Source organism: Emydura macquarii, unplaced genomic scaffold (assembly GCF_026122565.2).
Source record: "Emydura macquarii macquarii isolate MOO-44397 ecotype Brisbane River unplaced genomic scaffold, CSIRO-AGI_Emac_v2 contig_554, whole genome shotgun sequence".
NCBI classification, from domain to species: Eukaryota; Metazoa; Chordata; order Testudines; family Chelidae; genus Emydura; species Emydura macquarii.
Genome location: NW_027130691.1, coordinates 7,156,515 through 7,181,616, shown reverse-complemented (window position 1 = coordinate 7,181,616; position 25,102 = coordinate 7,156,515). Strand labels below are relative to the sequence as shown.

The window sequence follows — 25,102 nt, the reverse complement described above, 5'->3', positions numbered from 1 at the left end:
GCTTGTGAGCATTCTTCAGGGTTTGAATCAGTGCCCTTTCAGGGGTCCAGATTTCTTCTCTAGGACTTCACTCCTCCAGGTCAGGCTTCTCTTCTGAATCATGGCATCTCCTTTCTGCCCCTGCAGCTGCTTCCTTTAGTTTTGTCTGGTCGGAAACCTGCTCCTTTGAATCACTCCAACTTCTTAGCCTTTGTGTTTTTAACCCCTGATCTGACACCTCTCTCTTTGTTCCCTTCTGAGGATTTTGCACTCCTTAAAACCCTTTAATCTCTGCTGACAAGCAGGAGAAAACTGGTTTCACCTAGGATGTAGTCATCCCATTGTTCTATTTGGGTTTGTTGATGGTCTTTAACAACTGTCCTACTCAGAGACAGACACTAAAGCTATGTCTACATTGCCACTTATGTCAGTATAATTTATGTCGCTCAGAGGTGTGAATAAGACACAAGTTACACCAATCTAAGCGCCAGTGTGGACAGCTCTGTGTCGGTGGCAGAGCTTCTCCTGCCGACATAGCTGCCACTTGTTGGGGGTGGGTTAATTAAGTCGACGGGAGAGCTCTCTCTTGTCAGCTTAGAGTGGCTACACTAGAGCACTTACACCGGCACATCTTCCTGTCTCAGACTATGAGCCAAAAATTCAGTAAAGTTCATAGTAATAAGTACTTAAATATGCAAAGAGTTCATAATTTCTAACAGAATTAATAAATTATACATAGATAGATTCCCTAAATTATCACAACATGATTAAGATGACACTGAATCATTTTGTGAATTCTCTCCCTCTTTTGTGGGAAAAATTAATCTTGTTTGTGTGATAAAATTAATCTGATTTTCAGTGTATTGGGTTTCAGAATGAGAATTCAATACCAAAGGCTTTTGTACTACTAGTGTGTTTGTTGGACAACATTTGGCACAATAAATAATTCAAATGTTTTTCTTCATGTTTCAACAGAAGTAGTCCCTCATCCAATCCGAATGGAGTTTCCAGTTTCTCAGGGCAGACCAGCTCCTCTGTAATTCCTGGTTCTGTTGAAGTGCTGGCCTCCTTTATGCAAGATATACAAAAAAGTGGAAGGACAGACTCAGAAATTTTGAAGAACTGTGAGGTATCTGATGTTCAGTTTTATTTTTGAAGTTAGTATTAATGTAAAAAGGTTGCAGTATAGAGGACAGGTCTAATGGTTTTATCATTTAGAAATCAGACATGACAATGTGTATTGGGAGCTTATTTATTTATTAAATATTTAGGGAGCAGTTGTGACCCAATAGCTAGAATGCAGAACATTCTAGTGTAATTTGTTACATTGGTGTGTTATATTGCAATCCTAACTTGGCTTTGTATGTCTTAATATTGTACCTATATTGTACAGACAAATGTGTTTGAAATTTATTACATATTTTAAATTTCTTTTGCAATAACTTTGAGTCTCATTTTTAAACCTTTAAAAGCATAGAGATTCAGGGTAACTGCACTATTGTTAGCAGAGTTACTTGTACTGTACGGTTCTGTGAAGTCAGAACCAAAGTCTTAGAAAAGTACTAGCATGAGTCATTAGTTTTATTTTCAAGAAACAATTGATGTCACAATTCAAACACAGTAATGTGTGTTGCATTCTTCAACAGGTGCCAGTTCATTTTAGATTAAAATGTAAGTATAAAAATAAGATAAAATAAATAAAACCAAACTCACTGGTGCTATTTATAAATTCGATAGTCATTTAAAGTTTTAGAAGTCTGTTACATAATTTTATTAACTTGCATTGTTTTAGTCTTTTTAAAATCTATAACAATATTATTGACATTGTAGTAGGACTTGTAACTGTGGAAATGTCTTGAAATACTATTAACGTTTTATTAAAAATGTAGCTTCTTTGCAAATACATTAATTTTTCAGAGTTTCATGACTTGACTTTTTAATATAAATTCCCACAGACCACTAGGTAGAAGTCAACATCTTGATAGTGAATAAGAGATAGTAGTAGATAGAGTGCGGATATGCTGTAAAGGGCTTTCAAAGGGCTTTTGCTGGTATGAACTTTACACAAATATTACTCTAACTGGAACCCGACCCCCTCATCTAATGATGGGATGCATAATTTTTGGACCTGCGTACACAATGTATATTTGCTGTTTGGATCATATTCACCCTGAAAACCATTGATGCTCGTATCCTCTTGTCACCTGAAGGACAAGAAGAATTGAACCAGCACAGCATTTTCATGGCAGGACTCTGCAACACCTGTTGGAGTGGTGCCACTGAGATGTTGTTATGGCTATCATTGTCTATGGTCAGGCCCCAGTGGTGAGGGTGTTGTCTGCATGAATCTGGATGGTGTTGCCTTGACGTTATCAAGGAACGCTCATAAAGCCCTCATAAGCTGGTCTCCTATCTCCGAATGGATTACAGTGGCAAGATTTTCTGATAGACATGGTAACATCAACATCATCTCTGCTTATTCACCTGCTAATTTGCAAATGAGGAGAACAAAGAACAATAGGCACAAGCCAGGTATGATGTTGTCAGCAGATTATCTGTTCACAACATTGTCCTTGTGTTATGTGATGCCAATGCTAAAACAGCTTGGTCAGAAAGCACTGGGCATTTCTTTGTGGATGGGACCATGAATGATAATGGTGAGTGGTTGCTCAGATTTTGTGCTGCAGTCTGACTCCATGCTTCTGTCATCGATTTCCAACAGAAGAACATACATTCCTGGATTTGGTATTTGAATGATAGATGAACCTACAGAGCCACTAGGTCACATTCTCATATCCAGTCAGTGGAGAAGCTGTATTTGCCACTATCGGATGATCAGTGGCGCTGAAGTTGGCAATACTGATGGCAAGTTGTCTGTGGCCTTGGTGAAACTGAAGTTGAAGGCAACTCAAACCAAGCCTTCCATTAGTCATTTATATTTACAGAAACTGACTGTTGTTGTCACAGTGAAATATCAGGCTGAAATCTGCAAATAAACATATTGAACAGGGAAAGGTGAAGCTCTGGTGTGTTCTACTCACCATGCCATCACTTTGTGTTCCATTCCTAGCAGACTATTCATGCTGGTTCTTCTTGAGCATGTTAAGCCCACCATAAGGAATTTGTGCCACCTACAGCATACCTGGCTGATCAGCCACAGAACAGATTTTTACCATTAGACAAATGATTGAAAAAGCCCAAGAGTTTTGGTATGGGAAGGATGAGAGGTATATAGCCTTTATTGATTTAAAAGCTACTTTTGACTCTGTGGATCATTGCTTCCTTTGGCTCTGCCTGCAAGATGCTGGTGTGCCTGGCAAACTCCTTAACCTTCTCATAGATATGTACTGCCAAACTGAGAGCTCTTTGCTTAGGTATTAGGGTGTCCAACTGGTTTTAATACAACAGCTGTCATTGGTGCATGGCTGTCCCTGATCTGTTCAATACTGTTATTGGCTGTATGATGAAGGCTATCACCAGCTGCCTACTGGGGGTGGTACTGCATGACTTCTGCATAACAAACCCAAAATATGCAGGTGACATGGCTTTACTCGCATTCTCACAAATAATCTTATCGGTGCACTGAATATATTTATGGAAGATGCAAGTAAGCTTGGTCTTCTAGTCAACTGGAAGAAGACCACACTGAAGAAAGTGGTTGATTGTAGCTCTGTCCCTACCCATCATAATCAATGGACAAGAAGTTGAATTCATCAGCTCATTTGTGTATCTTGGCTCTGTTGTCACCAAGGAGGGAGGTTGCCTTGCTGACATGAAACATCAAATTGGCAAGGCTACGGGTGTTATGCATGCTCTTTGGAAGCCTCTGTGGCATCAATGCCACATATCAACTTGGACTAATGTGTGTATCTATCAAGCAACAGTGGCTTCTGTCCTCTGTATGACTAAAAACGTGGCCTCCATTGAGACACAAATGTGCCAGCTGGACGCTTTCAACGTGAAACAGCAATGCTGTAAGGCATATGGTAGTTTCATCATGTTATGAGGATGTCAGGTGTCGGACCAACTAGTCTCCAGGGTCTTCCCAAGTGACTCAACACTGGCTCAAGTGGCTTGGCCATCTGCTCTGTATGCTGCAGCCCATACCAGCCTGCCAGCTTATACGTGTAATCCAACAAAAGATGGATTTAAAAGACCTTGTGGATGGCCTTGCGTGCACATCCTGGAGGGATGTTGTGGCTTCTGACCTCCCGCACGTCAGCCTTAATATACAGCAGGCTGAAACTTTGGCAGGAGACTGGGCTCTCTGGAAATGGGTGATACAAAGTGTGTACTCCATGAGCAGGAAAATTAATGAATGAATAAATATCTTGAAAGTGAAGACAAGCATCTTATGTTTGATATGATAGATAAGGGGGAGCCAGTGGAGAGATGCAAAGAGAAGAGTAACATGGTCTAATTTCTTAGAGAACACTTTTTCCTCCTTTATATTTTAAATAAACCTAGATGATATGCATACATTAACTAGAAGTGTCTTCTTATTTTTGTGTGTTTGCTTGACGAGTGTCACTTCTTTTCCTTTGCTGTAGTTATTTCTTTAGCAGCTATTATTATTTGTCTTACAGTAATAGCTAGGGGCCTCAACTGAGGTTGGAGTCCCATTGGGCTACTAGAGTAAAAGTTAATAAGGAAGCAATCTGATTTTTAATTATTTCACTTTATGGTTTAATAGACTAGGTGGCTACAGTTATTCAAACTTGTGGAAAAACAGTGTCAAGAACAGATAGTTGCCCAGCAAGAGCAATTTCATCATCAAATCCAAGTAAGTGATTATTTGTTCATGCAGTAGCTTTAGACTGACTGCTTTTTAGCATTTTGATCTAGTTTTGTATATTTACAAAACAGAGCACTGTATCATCCACTACTGCTGTATTCTGTGAATACATGTAGGGCCTGATCGTCCTATCATATGTGCACATTTAGTCAATGGGAGTTGTGTGTTTGCATGTGAGGGGATGATTGGATCTCTGATATTTAATGTACACATCTGCAGTACCTAATCACCTGGCTATTTACTCATGTACATTTTTAGAAAGGGAAAAACAAAACAGATGTTTTGATTCAAATTGTTTTTTTCATAAAAATATGTTTTGACCAAATACGCTAAAATTAGATTTTTATAGATAACTGCCATTATATGTAATCAGTTGGAATACATCTTTTTCTAATTTTAAAATATTTGCTCTTTATCAGAAAACATAGTCTGATACATGATTGTCTTAGTATAACATTCATTGTAATATTCTATGTGCAAAATTCCATATACCTAACAACTATTTTACTCTTGACTTGGAGAACCTCCCTTTCTAACAATGAAAAATTATTCAAATGTTAAGATCTCGTTGTCAAGATTCAAATTCTCCCTCATCCTTATTTCACAATAAAACCAGAATAGAAGAAAATGTATGAGTGAGAGATAATATTTTAATATACATATAAAATATTTTATATCGTCATAATTTTGGTTGCTGTTTTTCCCTTCCCTTTCACGATGCCCTCTACACTAGTAGTCAGCAACTGTTTCTGAACTGATAAAATTAACGAGGTACTGTCTTTTCTTCTATCTTTTTTCCTATTACCTCCCTATTTTGTATTTCTTATGCCTGAATATTTTTGTCCTTATGTCCTCCACTCTTGTATTTCCTTTCTCATGTTGTAAAGATTTAAATATAGTTGTTGTTGCTCTTGCTAGCTTGACTGATACACTGTGCGGGCTTTGCCAGTCTTGTTTTTACTGAAAGCTCTTCCAGTGGTAGGCCCTCCAAACTTTGCACTTTGTGTTATTAGGAGAGATTAACTGCATGAATGGCCACACTGTTGAATATAAAACCAATGGCCGTAATGCTTTTCTCAATTATACTGATATAAATTAGGGATAACTCAATTAAATTCATCATAAAGTAAATGGAGTTATTCAATATTTATACTTCTTAACTGAGAACAGATTTTAGTCCAGTGAATCAGTGGGGGGGGAAATGGGGAAAGCACACACTTTAAATAAGTAGACAAAACTTATAGCATAGCAAGAAGCTTCTTTGATATTTAATATCACTAGGAAATATTTGATTTGCTGTACTGTGAGTGACATTTTAACTCAAGGGACAAAGATCCTGAGTTTGGTTTGGAATCACAATGGGGACAGATCATCAGCTGGTGTAAATTGTCATAGCTCCACTACCCCAGCTGTGAATCTGCCCCATTGTCTTTCAGATAATGTGACCGAATGTCATCCTGATATATGAAACTCTGTGAAAGCTACCTAAAATACATGTTTACTATGGGTCTGAACATTTCCAAAAGATAACATATAATATCCAGATATTGAAATATTTTCCATTGCTTTTGACCTTGTGGAGTTATTTACAACTGTGCAAAGTGGGTGTAAAATGCTGCCCAGTCAGAATAGTAGTGTTTTACACACAATTTCCACAGATGTAAATTCCTACACAGGGTGAAAGGCAATGGAGAATCTGACCCATTTATGTCTGGTTCTCCCCCACCTCACACAAAGAAAATGTAAACCAGAAAATGTTGTTGGTCTTGTGATCCAAGTTGCTGATGGCCAATGAAATTTTAACTTAGGACTGGAACTCCATCCTTGAATCTTCGTGGGCAGAGATGGAGAGAAAAAGACTGAGTTGAAATCCTCAATAGTTCATTTTTATCACAAGTTAATGAAAGCTAGTGGGCCTGAACCTGCGAGGTGCGGTACACCTGCTAAGTCTACTGAAATCAGTGGGTTTTGCAGGTGCTCACTGTCTCTTGGCATCAGGGCATGTTTTTATTTTTCAGGTTTTTGGACAGAAAGATTTTTGTTTTAATATTTTAATTTGTGCTCTGGCTGTTGGTATTCATATATCATTGGCCTGCTGTAGCTTTGTGGAGAAACATTAAAGGAGATTTGATTCCTGTGCACAGAACACTTATTAAAGTTTATGGGAGTTATGTGTATTCCAGGGAGATTAATACATTTCATTTCTGGAAAACAGCTGTAGACCTGATCTTGCAGTGCATGCCTGGAGGACACCTGTGCACATATAGAGCTTCACTGACTGCAGTGAGGGTGCAAGTTACTGTCCTAGTGCAACCCATTGCAGGATCATGGCCATAGGTACCCTCACAGAACTTGACAAAAATGTTTGTTTACTCTTTGGAACTGTTTCAATATATTAGCATACAATAATAAAACAATTTTTAAATGGTGTATTATTTACCAATATATTGAAACAGCCCTTTTGGAGACAATCCAGACTGAAAATTAAATGTTTAAATTCACATTCTGCTAATTCTAACAAATCTGTACAGGTGATCCAGTTAGTGTGGATTTTTGACACTGTTGTACAATCACAAGGCAAACACAGTAGAGAATTTAAACCTCTGTATCAAAATGAACTGCATGGTTATTAACTTATTACCTAAAAGGGATATTTTAAAGCAGAGTTCATAGAAAATAATTTTACAGAGATATGTTATTCCTATTGTAGGTAAAGCTGAATTGTAGTTTCCACTTCTATCAAAGCCCTCCCTCTATTCTCAGGAATTTATAACTTGGATATAAATTTCTTTAAGACTTAAATTTAGCAAGCATATTCTTTGCCCTGAGACAAATTGTTTCCCTATTTTAAAGGATATGATTAAACAATTTATGATTCTGTATTTAGCTGATGCATCACAATAATGCATATTGGATACACACATGCATGTTTTTAAATTTATAAGTGACTGCTGAGGGTAGTCATTCACTGCATCAAACTAAGATATATTTAACACGTTTTACTGTTATGCATAGCACACATGTTTTTACTTTATGCATGATATGTCTATATACTGAAAAGTCTTAACCAGGAATTAGTTCAAATAAGATCTGTAATTCCTAACTATTAAAATTAATGAAAGATGCATCAAAATACTAATGGGATTTATGGCACAATTGTATAGTAAAAGCATTTTATCTATTCATCTTTAATTTTTTTTAGCGCATACAGAATGAGATAAGACACTTAGTGAAGTTGCAGAACAGTAATGCTTCATGGGATTCCTCCAACAGCAAAAGTTCTTCTGCCAAACTTGCAAACAATTTCTCCTTGTTAGAAAATCAAATGGGGTTGTGTTCTGAAACCTTTGAAGAAAATGAGTTCATTGTCAATCAACTTAAATCTAATGAAGCTGAGAATCAGCCAAAAGCATTTGCTGAGCATCAAGAGTGTTGTGTAAATAGTATTTCGATGAGCAGTGGGTATGGTACCCTTCCTGCATCAGAACTGAATCCTAGAAAATCTAAAGACATTAAGAAGTGCATGGGCTATACAGAGATTTCAAGAGGACAGGGTGATGCACCAGTGACACAGAACGATTCAGTTGCAGCCAATGTACAAACTAAAAGAGAATTTATACAGAAAACTGAGGAACATTGCCCATCACTAAAGGATGGTATTTTAGTTTTTCCTGCTGAATTTGAAAACGAGGTTACTGAAGATCAATGTGGAAAAACAAACTGGTAAGTGACAAACTTTCCAATTAATAAATTTAGTACAGTGTGGCCCCAATCCTGCAAACGCACGTGAGTAACTTAATGCACACAAATAAACCCATTTAATTTAATGAGACTGACTACTGGCATGCGTAAGTGTGCTATGCTGCTTGGCATATGGTCAAGTTTATTTATCCCAGCTTTTTATGTATGATACATTTCTTGCCTTTTAAGATTTTTGAAATCCTTGTCTGTTATTGATATGGCAAGACAAATCCAATGGCACATTTCTGATTACAAAATGAGCTAAAAACACTTAGTTGTTTGTCAGTGTTTTCATTTCTAGATTGCAGGTTTCATTTATTTAAGTGTTGAATGTCTGCCTGAATGTGATTAGTATGCTGCTATCTTGTGCAATGGCAAACCTCCTCATAGTTCCCTGTGTACATACATTATAGTATAGGTTGCATCTATCACGAACCACAAAAAACAAAATTTGTTCTGCTTTTGCTGTACCCAGCAGAATGAAAGTTCAAAGGGTAAGATGAACTTTTCATCATCAATAAACTGAAATGACTGTGAAAATGTTTAAGTTCACTTGGCTGGTTGACAGCATATAATAGCATATGTGGCTGACCCTTCCCTTTCAGTGGGGTAGAATTGGGAATGTGTGATATCTGCTTCATATTTATCTCGTGTGTGTGTGTGTGTGTTTCTCTCCCTCATCTTTCTGTCATTGGGTTAGATTCTGATAACCTTGTTCATGAGTATCTTAGTTCCATGAGTGGTCCCATGGAAGTCAATGAGTAGTACTCTGTATCAGGGTCTCTCTTCCTCCCCCTCTCCATGTAACTTTTCTTTGTGTATTTCTGTTTGCATCTCTCCTACTGTTACAGAATCACTTGGGTTGGAAGAGACCCCTCATAGTATGCTATGTGGCTATGCCCCTGCTTGGTGCTGTGATTGAGTCTGTTGTTCCTAAACTAACATTGATTGATTGCTGTTCAGTCAGTCAAACAAATGACTGCTCTTCATTTGGCTACCTTCTTTTTCACAATCAGACTGATAACAGACACTGCACTTAAACACTTTACTTGTGGAGCTAACTAGGATTCCATGATTCTGGGCAATTTCACCCTGTAGCCAGTGTGTCCCTGTTAAAGTAATTCTGTCCATTTAACGTAGCACTCATTTGGCTTGTTGTAATCCACTGTGTGGTTTACTGGAATTGAACAGGAAACACGGCGGTTATCTAAGTATGTGTAGTACCTCCATTATATGTAAGTCTTTTGTTGTGATTTGTTAAAATATTATAGAAAATTTGATTCTAAACTTATGTGGCCAATAACTTACCTTATCAGTGCTTTTGCTGGAAGTCAAAAGACAGAAAATCAATTTGGTATCAGTTATTTCTCACTCTCAAGAATGCACATGGACTATGAAATGTTGATAACTGTTTTGCATTGAAGGGTTTAGCAAGAAATGGATTTCAATAGAAATTATTTTTACATTACTGTAAAGAGAATAGCTGTTGTGTGTGTTTCTCCCTTCCTCCCCCCATTCGTGTAGTAAATATCTAACATCATGGGCACAAAAACTAAAACAAAACCAGCCGAAAAGAACAAATATGGAAGAAGAAGGGTATATGAACTCCATGCAAGGAAATGAGCAAGCAAAGAAATTAACATTTGAGAATGTAAGTGATATACTACTCCTGCCTGGGATGTTTCTATGTAGATGTTGTTGTTATGACCTGATCCAGCAAAGCACATACATACATGCTTAATTGTAAGCATGTGAGTAGTCCCATGACTACTAACATTCTTAAAGTTAAGCACATGTGTAAGTCTTTTGTTGAATCAGGGCTTTCTTATCAGATTATTATATATTTACCTTCATAGCTATTTGTTTTTATTCCCTGATTTCTGTTTTATATTAACTTGCCCCATTGACCTGAGGTTCTTTTGTCTGGATTTTACCTATAAATATTGAAAATAATGGCCACCTGTGACAGTGTCCTATAGAAAAAAGTTCAATTAAAGCTTTAACTAGGAGTTACTTTATACAATGTGTAATTTTTATAAATGATCTTGTACTTTGCAAATGTTTGTGTTGTATTATATCCAAAAAATATCTCCCTAAAAACATAGGGTCTAATGTGAGGTGAAGTCCTTGGGAATTGAGTGTACTTAGCATCTCCTAGGAGACACCAATCACCCTTCCAGATTGGGCCCTTAAGCAGCTGGTAGTTTGTATTGGATTTTATCTTTTAGGATAAAACTCATGGTAGTTATCCTTTTTTCAATCATTGGTTGATGCAAGCACAAGGAACTCTTTCTATGCACATATATGGCTTCACTAAAATAAACTGGCCCATGAATTCAATTATAGTATGGGGCTAAAAGCACACAATCAAACCTACCTATGATAGAATTTTGGGACACTGGATTAGATGTTCAAAACCACTTCTGGTAATGTACATATTAAGGCCCTGATATTTAAGCTTTTTGTGCTGTAGCTCCAAAGTTATGTTGCCTTTTCTTTTAATATTCTTTGTACTGTCTGTCCAGAATGCATTTACTCTTGTATTTCCTTTCACATGTCCTTGAATAAAAGTGCCAGCTGGAATGACATTTTCAACCTTAAAGGAGCAATATACAGTATAATAATTTACATACTAATTTCAGAATCTGGTCAGACCTCTAACTATGAAGCTTTAGAACAATGGCAATTGTACTAATTGTCGTACACCTCTCTCCTTACACCATTTTAAGGAAGAAATTCCTACACAGCTGTTTAATGACTCTACCTTCCAGAAAGTAGCAGCCTTGAGGATTGTTAATTACCTGGCTTTATAGGGTGCTGCCTGTTCTCTTTCCTTTTAGTCTCTTTGCTACTGTGGAAGTATTCGGTTGAGACCTCTTTATTTTTTATTGTCATGCCTCTGTAGAGCAGAGGAAAGAAATTTAAAAAGCAAAGTTAAGAAAGAAGAATTTTAAAAAAAAATGTGGAGGTGGGGCAAGAGATACAACATGCGATGCAATGATTCGGGAAAGTTGTTTTGCTTTGTTTTTTGTTCCTACTTTCCCTTTCAGGAAATCCTCCCCTTTTTCAGTCCTGAGCTATACTAAGCTTTTCAATTCTGCCAAGCAGCAATAGCTCCGTGCATTTGGAACTGAGCGCTATCAGTATGCCGAAAGGGAGGGGCTCTCCTAGTTGACTGTAATGTCTTCAGGCCCTAGTATGCTCTTGAGAAAGCTTGAATGTACTGAAGGATAGTATTTTGTCTTGGTTAAGTATTTCTTCACTGTTTTCCCCAGCTCTGTTCAGCAGCCCTTCTTGAAGTGTATTTCCCACTCTCTACTCCTTTGTGGTTTGGTCCTTTTTACTTTTCAGATGATATTGGAGGGAGCTTAGCTAGTCTTTCAATCTTTCCGTTGGGCACCCTGACTGTAAAATCCAATTTTGTATGCTCTGAAGGGGGAGAGTGGTAGGTAATGGATTGTATGATGCAGTCCTTAGAAAGTACAAAACCTGAAGTTGCAGGCATTAGGGACTTTCTTCCTAATAAGAAATATCTTGGAATCACTTGCAACTAATTGGATATCTGTGATATAAAAACTTGTTTTATGCCAATGTATGTTCAGTGTATTAAGGAAAGTAATATACTGCACATGTACAGTTATTTCAGAAAACAATATATCAAATGTATTGAAACTTAGGAAAGATTGTATTTTGCATTGAAGACTACAGACCTACTACATTTGACTCCTTTTCAAGAAAATATCTTCAGAGTGCAAGGTCAGTGTTTCCGAAGAAGAACACAGGAATTGCCAAGCTAGTCTAGTATCCTGTTTCTGACAGTGGCCAGTACCAGTTGCTTCAGCAGAAGGTTCAAGAAACCCTGCAATAGGTAGCTGTGAAATAAACTCCCCTAGGATAAATTTCCTCTTAATCCCCCAATAGTTAGAGGTGGGATGGTGCCGTGAAGTATGATGTTTTATATCCATTGCAAAACTGTTATTTTTTTAATATTAAAGGTGGGCTTAGAGAGGGTTTGAATTAGAGACAGAAATAAACAATGACTCCCATCTTGAAGTTTGCCCCCCAAAATATTAGTGCATCAGTGTACTACATCAGAGGTCTTGCAGATACGGTCTTTATGAGAGTTGCGGATACTCGGCATCTCTTTGGATGAAGTCCTACTCACGTCCTTAGTGTTTGTTTCTTCATTACAAAAGCTGTTTTCATTCACTGAATATAAAACAATTTCTGGAGTTTCCCTTAGGCTGGACTAAGGAGTTTTGAGATTTTCCAAGGTTTGCTCTGTTTGATTCCAGGTTCGTAAATAGGGTCAGAAAGCTTCAAAGACTCTGCTATATTGTTGGCTTTAAAGATGATGCAATTAACTTTGAAACCATCTGGAAAACATTACCAAGGCACAAAAAAGGTCATTTTATTAGAGTTTTGACAACTTCATGGGTTGAGATGATGAAAGCTTCAATAAAAAAATTTGTACAGAGCCATACCGGTTCATTTGCCATATTTTCCTATACCTTCTTAAAAGCCCAGTGCCCAGAAAACTTATCAATTTCATTACTCTAGCTGAGCAGTGAAATTGACAACTATGACAGCCTCAGATTTTACCAGTTACCCTCATTTCCGGTCTCTCTCTCTTGCCATCCTTCCCTGTCTCTCTCTCACTCCTTCCTCCTCTCAAATCTATGGCAAAAAATTTGGCGTGGCACTTTTATATTCCCCAGCATTGGCATGCTGCTCAAAGCCGCCTAGGCTCAAAGGCCAACGTCCCCTCTAGCCCAGGTACATACTTGAGTTGTGCACCCCTGGTGTAACGGTGGTAACTCTACCCACACTAGATCTGACAGGCATATCACGGCCTTATATACTCAGCTCTTCTTCCAACATATGACTCGCATTAGTCTGTAAATATAAAATCCCGTGGAAAATTGAGTGTTGGGGTACTTATTAAAATTTTCAGAAGTTAGGGGGTACTTGCTACTAAAAAGGTAGAGAAACACTGCCTTGTAAGGTTAAGATGATAGACAGTATTTGCCTCCTGATTCCTGGAAGGTGGAGTCATAACAGCTGAATGTAAGAAATTCCAGTCTTAGTATGGGGAGAGAGAATAACACATTTATTGGTAAGTAAGTTGTCTCAATAATTGCACCTTTTATGGAGCAAAAAATCAGATGACTGTCAAGCTGACAATGGGAGAGTTCTTAATTTTGTGAAATTTCACAAAACCACGTTCAACTAAATGTATTAGCACTTGAACTAAATAAAAAAAGTGGGTTTCCAAATGTGGGATGGGCGTGTTTTTTGTTTTGTTTTTTCAGCAAATACAATATGCTGTGTTTGTTGGCGACAGCATATTGGATATACATCTTATGGGCCTCAATGTCAATTCAGTTGAATGGACATGAATCATGTCATTAAACTAAAAATTTAATTCAACGTTTAACAAAAAAATAAATGTTTTAATGCAATTTTTTTGAACTGGTGTATTTTTATTACTTTCTGTATTTTTCTGCTTTTTTATAGTCCATAAACCATTTATTTTCCCTTTGGAATTTTAGACTAGTGTTACTACTGCTGCTTCACCGTCTTACGCTTTTTACCTCAGCCAGCCAAATGAGAGTCCAAATTCCTTAGCGTCTGAAACTTCAGGTATAGTTAATTACTAGTTTATTACTAGTAAAGCCTGACATTCCTTTTTTTTTCTTTTGGATTCCCAATATTTAGAACTCAGTGCTGTAACGGTTACCTCTTCTGTTATGTATGTGATCTAAGTTTGTTTCTAGCATTGGCAGGCTGTTAAACCTTTTAAAATCACAATTCTGATTATCATCTTGCTATTCTCCCACTTCAACCCAGTGGTGGCTATGGCAGCCAATATCTCACTAGAAGGTAGAGTTAGGATGTAAATCAAAGGATCTCAGGCAATATTTCAAAACCTACTAGGACTAAAATCGTTATGATTAGTAAACATTTTCAAGTATCTGTTCAGTTCAGTGATCAAAGGGGGTGTGGAAACTTGAAAACAACACTGCTGTAAGCCTAAAGCATGTTTCCATACTCCTTTCCCAGATATGTGAGCAGACTGTACAGGCCTGTTTTGTCAATCAAACCTACACAATCAACTCTCATGTTTTGATCAGAACATACTGAAGATCCATTTTAGGAACAAGACTGAGTACAGAAATACATCTATGCAAATTTACTACATCTGCTTATCACCCACTGAGACAGAAGTGTGAATTTTAAGGCAGCAACTTGGACTCGGGGCTGTTTTTGTCCCATTGATGCTGGGTCTTCTAATTCTGGAGGACTTCATTAGCCTACTCCAGAGTGCTGATCCAAACCAAAGAGTAGGCAATTCAGAGTTATGTCTAGAGCTAGATCCTCATTCTCATAGCTCCAGTGGCTTCAATACATATATGACAATGTACATTAGTGGAGGATATGGCCTCTAGAGCACAAGGAGTAAGCCCAAATATTTTCACTAATTTATTGGTGCTACATCTCTGGAGTGGTATAGTGTAATGCTTGTATATTTTTGTTAAAACCTCTTGATGCAAATTGCTACTACCAAAGATTGAAGTAAGATGCTTAAATAGACACTAATATTTAATACAATTGCTACATTGGCTATGAAAATATCAGCTGCATAACAGACTTCACTATTTTTGTTATATAGAAGTGAACTTTAAAATTGTGCTATATCTTTTATTTTGTTTCTCAGGACTTACATACTGGAAATTAGATGAAAAGGAAATGTATCACTCTTTGCCTGAAAATTTCAGAAATGAATTTTCTAATATTTTTGCCACAAAAGTGTCATCAGATCAGGTACTTTTTTGTACTTGCTTTGAAAATCCTCTAATTGTTCTTTGTTTCCTATTCGACTCTTTTGCATATTGTAAAGGGCAGTCTCTACAATCTGCCTGCTATAGGGACCATCTAATTTCTTTTGTGATCCTGGGGCTGTTGAGGTCAGACGAGGTGCTCAAGCTACCAATAGAAGCCCCTTAGTTTAAAGAGAAGGAGTTAGAGGCTGGGTATGTTCCATGAAGGAGCCTGAACTCTGGATCTCTGTTATCTTTTCCCACTCCTAGTAGGACAGTAACTGAGTCGTTGATCTTTTAAAATTTAGGGCATGTGAACACTGAAGCTGGGTGTGTACCTCCCAGCCTGGGGAGACAGGCATAGGCTACCTCTACTCGAGCTAGCACACACAAAGTAGCAGCATGGATGTTGTGGCATGGGTTAGCCAGCTGAGTACAAACCTTCCCCTACCTACTGGATCTGTACTTGGGTGGCTAGCCCATGTCACTGCCTGTGTTGCAATGTCCACACTGCTATTTTTAATGCACTAGCTCAAGCTGAGCTTGCACATGTCTTTCTACCCAGGTTGGTAAGTGTGCTCCCAGCTTGTTCCCATCCTAAGGCTGCAAGGCTTCCACTCGCCTGCCTTTTGAGAAGGGGTGGGTTGAAGAGGGTGTATGTGAGTAAAGAAGATGAGCAATTCATAATCCTGACAAGCAGGATGGGTGGGGAAGAGATACAGTTAATAACACGTTATTTTGTAAGGTTCGTATGTATCTTTATATTGTATGTTTGCCCAGAGTTTAGTTGGGTACATTTTATACCATACATGGGAAGAGGGAGGAGTTACTTAGAGACATCTCCCAAAAAATTGCATATGAACTTCATTAGTAATTAAAGTATCTTTAAACCTGGGGGCCTCAATGTCTTGTCACTCCAGTGATTTACAATTTTATATTTATTTAGCTGGTCTTATGTAAGTTTCGGTGCCTAATGGAAAGATGAGAAGGTGGAGAGACAATTATGAATTAACCATATCAGTCATGCTTCAGATGATCCATTTTCATTTTGATTGAATGGTGGGCTTCTGTTGTTTAACCCTGTCAATTACAGAGAGAAGTAAATTTCCCCATGGAAATACCTTTTTTGCGGTTAACTCCCACTCTCAAATTCTGCTTCTTCTTTATTCACTTGCATTTGACAAACTGCTGTTTAATGGACTTGTGGGCTGTCAGATGGAGAAATTGTAGTAAAGTTGAAGAAAAGGCAGAAGTGCTGCTCTTCAGTCATTCACGACATCATTGTCTCTCCTAAATGTGTAGACACTATTGTTTTGAAGGATAAGCAACCAGAAATAATTGTTGCATTGAGCGCCTCATTATCTTCAATCTTGTAGCGTCTACTGGAAACTAATCTGCTTTTAACTTGTATAGTTGGGAACAGTAAAATAAAGTTATCACCTGCTTTTTATCTTATTTGAATACTTCAGACATTCAGAGAGAGCGACTTATCATTCACAAAGGATTTATACATTTAATTGAAAACTCAGTGATTTTACTTGGGTGCATTGAACAAGCCATTCCTAATGTCTCCATTTTTTAAATTAAATGTATTAAATGAAGATTGCTTTAATATCATGGGTGTTTTAATCAGGGAAACAATTAGCAATTTTGTTATTTTTTTAAGTCCTCTTCTGGTGATGAGATGAAGCCATCATTGAAGGATATTTACCATAAAAAACAAAGGGAAAACAAGCAGCTGCCAGAATGGAATCTCATTTCTCCATCCCAGCCAAGTCACCCACCAGAGGTAACATTTATTTGCATATTAGTACCTCATGTTTGAACAGAAACATTTGGCACATTATGAGATTTCAGATTGGTTGTTCTCTCTCATTTTCCACTCACAAACCAAGTTCTAACTCTTGACACAAAGATAAAATGTAGATTGTGGAGATCTTCATTACATTATCTAAACTGTATGAAGGTCCATGATATTTGATTTTTCCCTCATCTTTCTTGAATCAGCAATGAAATAGTTAATGACTATTTAAGAGTCAACCTTGTTAAGTTTTAGAACCAAAATCCTTTAAAATAATTATGGATAGATAGCACACCTTTCTTACAGCTAGTGTTTCAAATTCCCTGCACACTTGGGCAGATATCACTGTATCCAATTTACATTTGGCTCACATTTTAAAAGTTTTCTTCACAACTACAAGTGCTAGAGACCAGTCCCTTTTTAAAATGACATTCAGGAACACAAGTAGCAGCCACCAGGAAAAAGTGCCAGCTCACCAACCTGCAGCAAGTTCTACATCTGTTTATTGCTACTAAATAACTGTTGTAATAATAATAATTTCTATATAATAGATTATATCTCTTTCTAATGGATAAAATGATTCTTCGTTCATAAAATCCAGTCATAGTTTATTAGTAGTATAATTTATTTCATAGGTCTTAACGCTAGATCCAACATTGCATATGAAACCCGGTGAGAAGAATCTAGGACATTGTTTTGTCAGTACTCTTGGTGAGAAGACTCCTTTTTCTCCAGACTCTATAGCGGATCCCACTTTTTCAAGTCATTCTGACACTGATTCCTTTTCACATATAAGTAACATAACTTCACCTCAAGTAGGTGGTACTCCAAAATGTACTTCCAGCACTAAAGTTTTACATTTGGACCCCTGGGAAAATCATGGATTCAAAAATGAAACCAAGACTGGCTGTTCTTTTCCCATGGCATATGCTGATGTGAATAATGATCCGTTAATCAACACCGAGGATGAAGAAAGTTTAACTTCAGCTCCCTCTTCAATCATCCAGTCCCAGTTTCCATGTGCTGACAACAATGTAGAATATAGTATTTCAGTGACATCCTTCGAAGATCCGGTGATGTTGTCAAAGTAAGCATTTTTTGTTTTTTATCTTATGTAAATTATCCTTTTTTCATAAAAATAATATTTAAAAATACAAAAATCAGCAAATTGGAGGGGGGAAGTTGGACTAGCTCAAAAAACACTGATAGAATGTCACTTAATGAAGTTTTTCTTGGGTAATGCAGATCTGTGCATACCCTCTATGAGGTAACTAATACCCCGATTTTACAGATGAGAAAAAACTGAGGTACAGAGAGGTGAAATGATTTATCCAACACCACCCTATAATTGGGTGTGAGAGCCAGCATTAGAACCCTGTCGCCCTATCCCATGCACATCATTAAACAGCTTGCACAGGAGGTAACATGACTGCTAACATATCTGTGCCTCTGTTGTCACTATTTATAAAATGGAGATGATAATACTTACCTATTTCTGTGAGTAAATATGAGAATTAATGTGTATAAAACATTTCAAAGGGATAAAATGTATATGTATTCTTATTTGTGCCCTCTGCTAAGAGGAGCAAAGAGCCACACTATCCAATGTAAAGCAAATATCCCCTCCCTCCCTCTGTTCAAGCTGTGTCACTTTCTGCAGAGACCAGACATGTAAGGTGTACATGGCTTTCCAAAGGGATCATGGCTTGGAGATCATTTGAGTTTTTCTTCTGTTTGTTTTTCCTATTTTAATTCAATATGCGTATCTTCTATTGGGCTGTGCAGGGAGAGACAAGAAAAGCCTTGAATTTATTAGTATGCATATCTATATAAAAGCACTTCGGGCTTGACCCTGCACCATTCAAACCAACTTTTTCCATTGACCTCAACAGGAGTAATAGTCCTGAGGGGAGAGAAATTAATGTAGTAATAAATATGGCAATGGCTTTAATGTTAGATTGCCAGTGGATGATAATGTGAACTAGGGTAAGATTTCCACTCTGTGAAGTGGGAAAAACATTAATTTTTGTTCTTAATTTTAAAATCAGGATTAGGCAGAACTTGAGGGAAAAACATGCCCGACACATAGCTGATCTACGAGCTTATTATGACTCAGAGATCCATAGCTTAAAACAACAACTAGAGGCAAGTCATAAAACTGCTTCATCTGAAGAGCTGAAGAAAATCAATCAAAATCTTGTTGATAGGTAATATTTATTTTTGTGACTGTGTGTGTGTGTATTCTATATGATTTTCCCACAATTAGGGATTTTAAACATGGTTAGAAGTTTATTTCATTCCAATTCTGAAGATTTATGTATGAATAATACTAATATTTAATGTTAAACAAAAATCTGTAGTTAACTAACACCTCTGTATAGCATGAATATAAAACTTATTGTTGGGCAGTGAGCCGGTACTGTTTGGGTCCAAAATTGTAGGCCTGGCTTGGACCTAATAGCCACTGAAATGAACCAAAGGTTTGCCAAAGAAAGTCCACTAGGTTGGACCCAGTATTTGTATGTTAGAGATTGCTCTGAGCAATTTGTAGCAAAAGTATTTGTGTTTCAGCTTGTGTTCACCAGTTTGATGGTAATCTCCATTTGTCTTGATCATCTTTGTCAAAGCAATAAATAATGTATGGCCAATTTTGAATCTACAGCTTACTTCATAAAAGTTTCTCAGCTGTTTCTGCAAGCTAATGCTCTCTGGCCAATATTACAGCCAACTATGCTTTTATATATAATATGCTCTGTTCAGCACAATTTGAATGTTTTTCATATTGACACATAGAATCCTAGCACTGGAAGGGACCTTGAGACATCTTCTAGTCCAGTCCCCTGCACTCAAGGCAGGACTAAATATTATCTAGACCACCCCAACAGGTGTTTGTCTAACCTGTTCTTAAAAACCTCCAATGACAGAGATTCCACAACCTCCCTAGGCAATTTATTCCAGTGCTTAACTACCCTGATAGTTAGGAAGTTTTTCCTAATGTCCAATTTAAACCTCCCTTGCTGCAATTTCAGCCCATTGCATCTTGTCCTATCCTCAGAGGTTAATGAGAATAATTTTTATCCCTCCTCCTTGTAACAGTTTTCAAGTACATAAAAGGTTATCGTGTCCCTCCACAGTCTTCTCTTCTCCAGACTAAACAAATCCAATTTTTTCAATCTTTCCTCGTAGGTCATGTTTTCTAGATCTTTAATCATTTTTGTTGCTCTCCTCTGAACGTTCTCTAATTTGTTCACATCTTTCCTGAAATGTGGTGCCCAGAACTGGACACAATATTCCATCTGAGGCCTTATCATCACCAAGTAAAATGGAAGAATTACTTCTTGTGTCTTGCTTAAAAAACTCCTGCTATAATACAGCCCAGAATATTTGCTTTTTTTGCAACCATGTTACACTGTTGACTCCTATTTAGCTTGTGATCCCTAACAACCTCCAGATCCCTTTCCACAGTACTTCTTCCTAGGCAATCATTTCCCATTTTGTTTGTGTGCAACTGATTGTTCCTTCCTTAGTGGAGTACTTTGTATTTGTCCTTATTTAATTTCATCCTGTTTACTTCAGACCAGATTGTTCTGAAATTTAATCCTATCCTCCAAAGCACTTGCAACACCTCCCATCTAAATCATTGATAAAGATACTGAACAGAACTGGACCCAGAACTGATCTTTGTGGGACCCCACTCAATATGCCTTTCCAGCTCGACTGTGAGCCACTGATAATTACTCTCTGAGAACGGTTTTCTAACCAGTTATGCACCCACCTTATAGTAGCTCCATCTAGGTTGTTGTTTCCCTGGTTTGTTTATGAGATGGTTATGAGAGACTGTATCAAAAGCCTTACTAAAGTCAAGATATATCACATCTAGTGCTTCCCCCCCATCCATAAGGCTTGTTGCCCTATCAAAGAAAGCTATTAGGTTAGTTTGACATGATTTGTTCTTGACAAATCCATGCTGACTGTTACTTACCACTTTATTATCTTTAGGTCTTTGCAAATTGATTGTATAATTATTTGCTCCTTTATCTTTTGAGGTACTGAAGTTAAACTGACTGGTCTGTAATTCCCTAGGGTTTTCCTTATTTCCCTTTTTATAGATTGGCACTATATTTGCCATTTTATAGTCCTCTGGATCTCTCCCGTCTTCCATGACTTTTTGAAGATAATCTGCACTCTGACTCAGGAACATCTAACTACTGCAGGAGGTGGTGTTTGTGATCCAGGAGGTGGCAATATTCCCTCTCAGTCAATATTGAAACAATGACCCAGCATCGTATTAGGGAGCACTGATTTTTTGGTGGTGCTTTTTTTGTATAAGACCAAACCTAAGGTCATTTGTGATCATTAAAAATTCTCTGCCCTTTTCATAAGAAATGGACTGTTAACTCTGAAACCTGACTAAATTGTAGCTTGATTAATTACATTTTTACCTATTTAAATTCTCACATAGTTTCAGTTACATGGTAGAGTATTATTTGCTTCCTGCCCTAATCTGTTTTATAACGTTGGTATAAAATGTCAACCATTTGTTCATTTTCAGAGATGTTGCTTTTCAGGATAAATGAAATAATTCCTTTGTGTCTATTTTGTTTATCCATTTGTAAAGTGCTTTTAAATCTTTTTGGGTAAAAGATGCTACACATATGTAAAGTTATGTTAATTTAGAAGAAAAAAGGTTTTTTTATTTGGTAAATTCTTTGGTAATTTAAAAAAAATTTATGCCTCTAGGTGTGACCACTTAGATGCTGCTCTCAATGAAGCTAGTACTCGCATGAGAACCCTTGAAAATAAGAATAATATGCTAGAAATGCAAGTGGTAAGTATATATTGTGGGTAACATGGATTAAAGTAGTTTATTAAGTGAAAAGGAAAAGTGCAACCTTTAACTATTAATTTAATCTATATTTTATGTTGCCCTCATCCAATCTACACATAATATGAACAGCCAGATCATATTTGTGCAAATACTAAGTTCTTGGCCTTGAGAATCTCTTGATCTACAAAATCACCATCTTTTGAGTGGCATTCCTACTACACTCCAATCACAGCCCATTCTCATGCAAAGAAATTGTGTCATCATGTGAGTTCTCTCTGCCGTTTTATTCCCACACTCCCTTCCCAGTGCCTGATGGGCAAGCTATGCTCTACGGATGTGACCTTCCTTATCCCTTTCTGTTTGGGGTTTGGTTGAGAACCTTGACCTGTGTGCATTTTTTAATTTTATAGTTATAAATAACCCTGTTACCCCATCTTCCTTCCAATTTTAGTAAGAACTAAAGTTCACCATCAGAATACTAAAGACATGTGTTTCTGATTTTTTTCTCTCTTTTTTCTCTTTTCTCTCTCTCTCTCTCTCTCTCAAAAAAAAAAAAAAAAAGTGAAGGGGGGGGAAGGCTAACTAATTACTTCCTTTTCTTATTTTACACATGGGTGGCAACGCAAATTCCACGTGCAGGGAGGCAAAAAGAACTATTCCTTTATCTATATTTACCCTACGATAGGTTGTAAAGGCCTAGTTGGGGCAAAATAGACAAGTCCTCCTTTCATGACACACACCTTTCCTGGCTAGGCCTGGGCCAGTTCTTTCATGGCTGTATAGCAGTCTGATTCCTTGTTAAAGAACAGGAAATATTCATGCAAGATGGAAATTGGGTGTCTTGTCTTGAATCTTTAGTTTTATAGTCCAATGCACTGCGCTAAATAAACTTTTTTCAGTTTGTTCCTTATTAAAAATTAACTTCTGCTTTCTATCCTTGTAAGATTTAAGATTATAACTTTAATATTAGAGACAAAATCTGTCATGTAAATATTTTAATTAATCTTGTTTTTGTTTTGTAGACAGATTGGAGAGAACGCTTTTATGCAGTCAGTAATACTTCCAAAGTTTTGCAAGAACGTATTGAAGAAATGCGCACGAGTCATAAAGAGAAGGATAACACTATTAGCCGACTAAAATCTAGGCTTAAGGATCTAGAAGAAGCATTTGAAAAGGCTTACAAGCTGTCAGATAATAAAGATGCCAGGTTAAAGGAAGAAAATAAAATGTTTCAAGATGTAAGTGAGAAAATAAGCAATAATGGTTTACAATTGCCATGAACTGTAAAAGTCCTAGATACTTTTGGCATAATACTCAAAATTTACTGCAGCAAAATCTGTTTCAAGTGATCAGCCAAGGGACCAGGAAAATTCAGTCCTGTAGGAGGAGGTGGCAGTTAAATAAAAGTTGAACAAGATTATATTAGAAATGTAATGGATATCTTGAAGTAGTTGTTTAAGACACCAAATCATCTACTCAAATTGGTCATTAGTGCAGATTTCATTGTGTTTTGTTACAATTGTACATACTAAAAGAAAAGGATATTTATAGTATAGCTCATCTTGTAATTTTATTACTTTTTAAACTAGTAGTTCATTTTACTGGCATTATAGAGAAATAAGTATTATTTATATCCTTCAAGTCCAGATGGCTAGGTGTTGTTTTGCAACAGCAGGGAGACAGATCTTTAAAGACTCTGCCTACTCAGTTTCTTTTCTGTCTCCAGCAGTTAAATAATTGTGCTAGCTTAGCTTACCATCTGTGTGTCTGGTAAGCTAACATTTTCTGAACTAATTTTAGAACAAGTTTCTCATTGACTTTTTTTTTTTAATTCACTGGGGATGAGTTGAAGTTCTGTACTGTAACTCTGTGGATTGTTCAGATTTTGTGTCTTACTGCAGACCAAATTAAGAGAACTTTGCTCTCTGGCTTCTCATTAATACTTTATATTAAAATTAATTTGTCTTTACAGAATGGATGTTAGCGGTGAGAAGCTATTAGATGCTTTAGCTCCCTTTTTAGGATGGGATTCTCAAAAGTGCTCTCTGTTGGCCAAAATCTTTTCTTTTAAAGTCTTTGGAAAATTTGACCATTGATTTCAGTGGGAGCAAAGCAAAGCCACTATTGAGCACCTTTGGTGGGAAAGTTATTTTTGTTTCCTTTTTCTTTTCAGCCATTTTTTCTGATTATTTTCTTGTCATCTTTTAATGAAGTTTTTATATTTTTGTATTTTTAATAAAATTCATTTTAGAAAAATCTAATGTACTCCAATCGGGGTAGTGCTAAAGCTGCTAAAGCACACAAGGATTATTAGATAAGTCAACAAACTGCCAACATTATTCGTGCAAACAAAAAGAACTGCCAAAATTTTAGAAACAAAGCCTTCTAAGGAAATTCTGACTTTCTGGACTTATCCCATATTATGTACTTTTATACATATGTCCCAAATATTTAAAAGTATGTCTCGGAGTTGGAAGAAAAATGTGGATTTAAAACCAAAACAGCTATCAGCAATAAAAAGGACTTACTCCTGAACAGAGACAACTATATTGATCAATAAACATGAATTCATTAAGAATCACTCCCAAAAATAATTTCTTTATATTGTTCAGTCATACTCTCCTAGAGTGAAGACACCTCTCAACCTTAATTAAAGCCTCGGCTCAGCAAAGCACTTAAGCATGTGCTGCATCTGGATCTAAGGGCTTAAAATGTCTTAAATAGTGTACCTCTTCTTGCAAGTGTCCCGCTCAGTGATGATTTTCCACCCATTCTGAATAAGGAGATCCATATTCAATACTTTTCATATGGTGTTGGCCCTGATCTTGCAAATTATTCTCCAATACTGAATCTGTGCATAGCCCCATTGACTTTAATGCAGCTCCATGGGTAGGCAGAGGACTCTCTGTTCAAACAAATTTGCAGGATGGCGGGTTTTAATCAGAAAAGTGCTCTATGAAAATGATTTGGGTCCACATCCTATAAACTCTGACTCCCACAGTTAATTTCATAGGTCTTCAGGATCTGGCCCACAATTGTATCCATATTACATTTATTCAGTTTACATTGAAATGATTTTTAACTTTTATACAGACTTCAGACAGTTTTAATGCCCAGACTTAAATATTACATTATCT

General features: G+C 37.0%; 1 protein-coding gene across 5 annotated transcripts in view; it reads left to right on the top strand.

Moving 5' to 3' along the window:
* The window catches only part of MPHOSPH9 (M-phase phosphoprotein 9), a 46,696-nt gene that overhangs the window by 8,253 nt on the left and 13,341 nt on the right, over window positions 1-25,102 (top strand). For 3 of the 5 annotated variants that reach the window (XR_010918226.1, XM_067539654.1, XM_067539653.1), the window contains exons 3-13: window positions 955-1,108; window positions 4,673-4,762; window positions 7,977-8,497; window positions 10,040-10,166; window positions 14,068-14,158; window positions 15,234-15,340; window positions 17,003-17,125; window positions 17,773-18,224; window positions 19,186-19,344; window positions 21,878-21,965; window positions 22,988-23,203. Coding sequence is in view for 4 of the 5 variants with exons in the window: in XM_067539654.1 (XP_067395755.1) it covers window positions 955-1,108; window positions 4,673-4,762; window positions 7,977-8,497; window positions 10,040-10,166; window positions 14,068-14,158; window positions 15,234-15,340; window positions 17,003-17,125; window positions 17,773-18,224; window positions 19,186-19,344; window positions 21,878-21,965; window positions 22,988-23,203 (2,128 nt within the window). In the remaining variant the exon portion in view is untranslated. Of the gene's footprint in view, window positions 1-954; window positions 1,109-1,625; window positions 1,651-4,672; window positions 4,763-7,976; window positions 8,498-10,039; window positions 10,167-14,067; window positions 14,159-15,233; window positions 15,341-17,002; window positions 17,126-17,772; window positions 18,225-19,185; window positions 19,345-21,877; window positions 21,966-22,987; window positions 23,204-25,102 lie in introns of those variants that run through there. The other 2 variants (XM_067539656.1, XM_067539655.1) reach the window with 2 other exon arrangements.